Source organism: Sciurus vulgaris (genome assembly GCF_902686455.1).
Source record: "Sciurus vulgaris genome assembly, chromosome: 11".
NCBI classification, from domain to species: Eukaryota; Metazoa; Chordata; class Mammalia; order Rodentia; family Sciuridae; genus Sciurus; species Sciurus vulgaris.
The window spans coordinates 119,875,741-119,877,544 of record NC_136472.1 but is presented as its reverse complement, the minus strand read 5'-3'; the positions used below and the strand labels follow the sequence as shown (position 1 = coordinate 119,877,544).

The window sequence follows — 1,804 nt, the reverse complement described above, 5'->3', positions numbered from 1 at the left end:
ATGGGTAGGGAAAATGGCTCCTCCGTGACAGAGTTTATCCTTATGGGACTAACAGATCAACCTGAGTTGCAAGTGCCCCTGTTTTTCCTGTTCCTGGTGAACTATGCAGTCACTGTGGTGGGAAACTTAAGCTTAATTCATCTCATTTGCTTGAATTCACACCTTCACTCCCCCATGTACTTTTTCCTCTTCAATCTGTCCTTCATTGATTTCTGTTATGCATCTGTCTTTACTCCCAGAATGTTGATGTGCTTTTTTCCCCAGAGGAACATCATCTCCTTTGTGGGATGCATGACTCAGCTATTTTTCTTCTGCTTTTTTGTCAACTCAGAGTGCTATTTGCTAACAGTCATGGCTTATGATCGCTATGTGGCCATCTGTCAACCTCTGCTGTACAGGGTCATCATGTCCCCTAGGGTCTGTTCTCTGCTGATGTTGGGCTCTTACTTGTTGGGGTTTGCTGGTGCCATGGTCCACACAGGGTGCATGATGAGGCTCAGCTTTTGTGATTCCAACATCATCAACCACTACATGTGTGACATCCTTCCCCTCCTGCAACTGTCCTGCAGCAGCACCTATGTCAATGAGCTTGTGAGTTCTGTTGTTGTGGGGACAGTTGTCATTGTATCTAGCCTCATGATCTTAATCTCCTATGTTTTGATTCTTTATAATGTTGTTCATATGTCATCAGCTAAGGGCTGGTCCAAAGCCATGAGCACCTGTGGATCTCACATAGTAACTGTTGGCCTCTTCTATGGATTTGGGCTTCTCACTCATATTAAACCATCATCTCCTGGGTCTGTGGATGAAGGGAAATTTGTTTCAGTGTTTTGCACTTTTGGGGTTCCCATGCTGAACCCCCTTATTTATAGTCTCAGGAACAAGGATGTCAAACTTGCTCTCAAGAGAACCTTGAAGAGGATAACAAGCTGAACAGAACCACTGGAATGCCTTGGTTCCTGTACCCATTTCAGGATTTATCACTATTTCTTGTTCTTTCTACTCACTTTTCTTATACTCTTTCCTGCCCTTCATCTTTCTTTCTATAGTCTTGGATAGATTTCTAATGTAATATCTTTTCTCATCATGCAATGTAACTCTGGGCTTATACTTAGACTTTAATCTCATGTTTAGATCCAAAGTGAATCCATCCTGTTTTTTTGCCCCCATACCAGATGGAGACACTGGACTCATGTGTTTTCTATCAATACTATTTTGTATGTATTCTTCATCTAAGGAAAGCCAGTTGGTTGGATGCTTTCTATCAAGTTCATTTCTATGTTGCTTTTCTGAGACAATTTAGTTGATTCATTTCCTTTTTCAATGTTTTATTTCTTGTCACTGCATTAAAAGAGTGAGGGATATAAAAATCTGGGAACATGGTAAAATAAAAATTTTCAGAATTATTTGGATTATTTCAAGGATGGTTCTTTGTTTAGATATTTGCTTCACTTTTATAATGGAATTGTAAACTTTTTGGACTAAGGTTCTATTTATATGAATTTTTGAACACAAATGATGCTTATTTCTACTTCCAGGTATCTCAAACCCACTATAAATGATTACACTTTAATAAAATGATATTTTGTCATAGTTAGAACTGAAATTGTCACTAGCTTGTTCCTGATGTCTAGATTGTATCTGTCATTGTTTGAAAAATTATATGATAATATTTCTCATTGTATATCACAGTGTCACTGTCAAATCAATATTTTTCCCCCCTGGTGCATGTTGAAGATTGTCTTTTGCATAAAAAGGTCTACTTGCTACTTTAGAAACAAACAAACAAACAACAACAACAACA

At 38.3% G+C, this 1,804-nt stretch overlaps 1 protein-coding gene across 1 annotated transcript; it reads left to right on the top strand.

The window, feature by feature from the left end:
• Positions 1 to 933, top strand: LOC306640347 (olfactory receptor 8C8-like; the record flags this gene model as incomplete). Its single annotated transcript, XM_079104551.1, has 1 exon — positions 1 to 933. One exon carries the CDS (start codon positions 1 to 3, stop codon positions 931 to 933), a length of 933 nt encoding a protein of 310 aa, XP_078960677.1.
• Between the last annotated feature and the right edge of the window lie 871 nt (positions 934 to 1,804).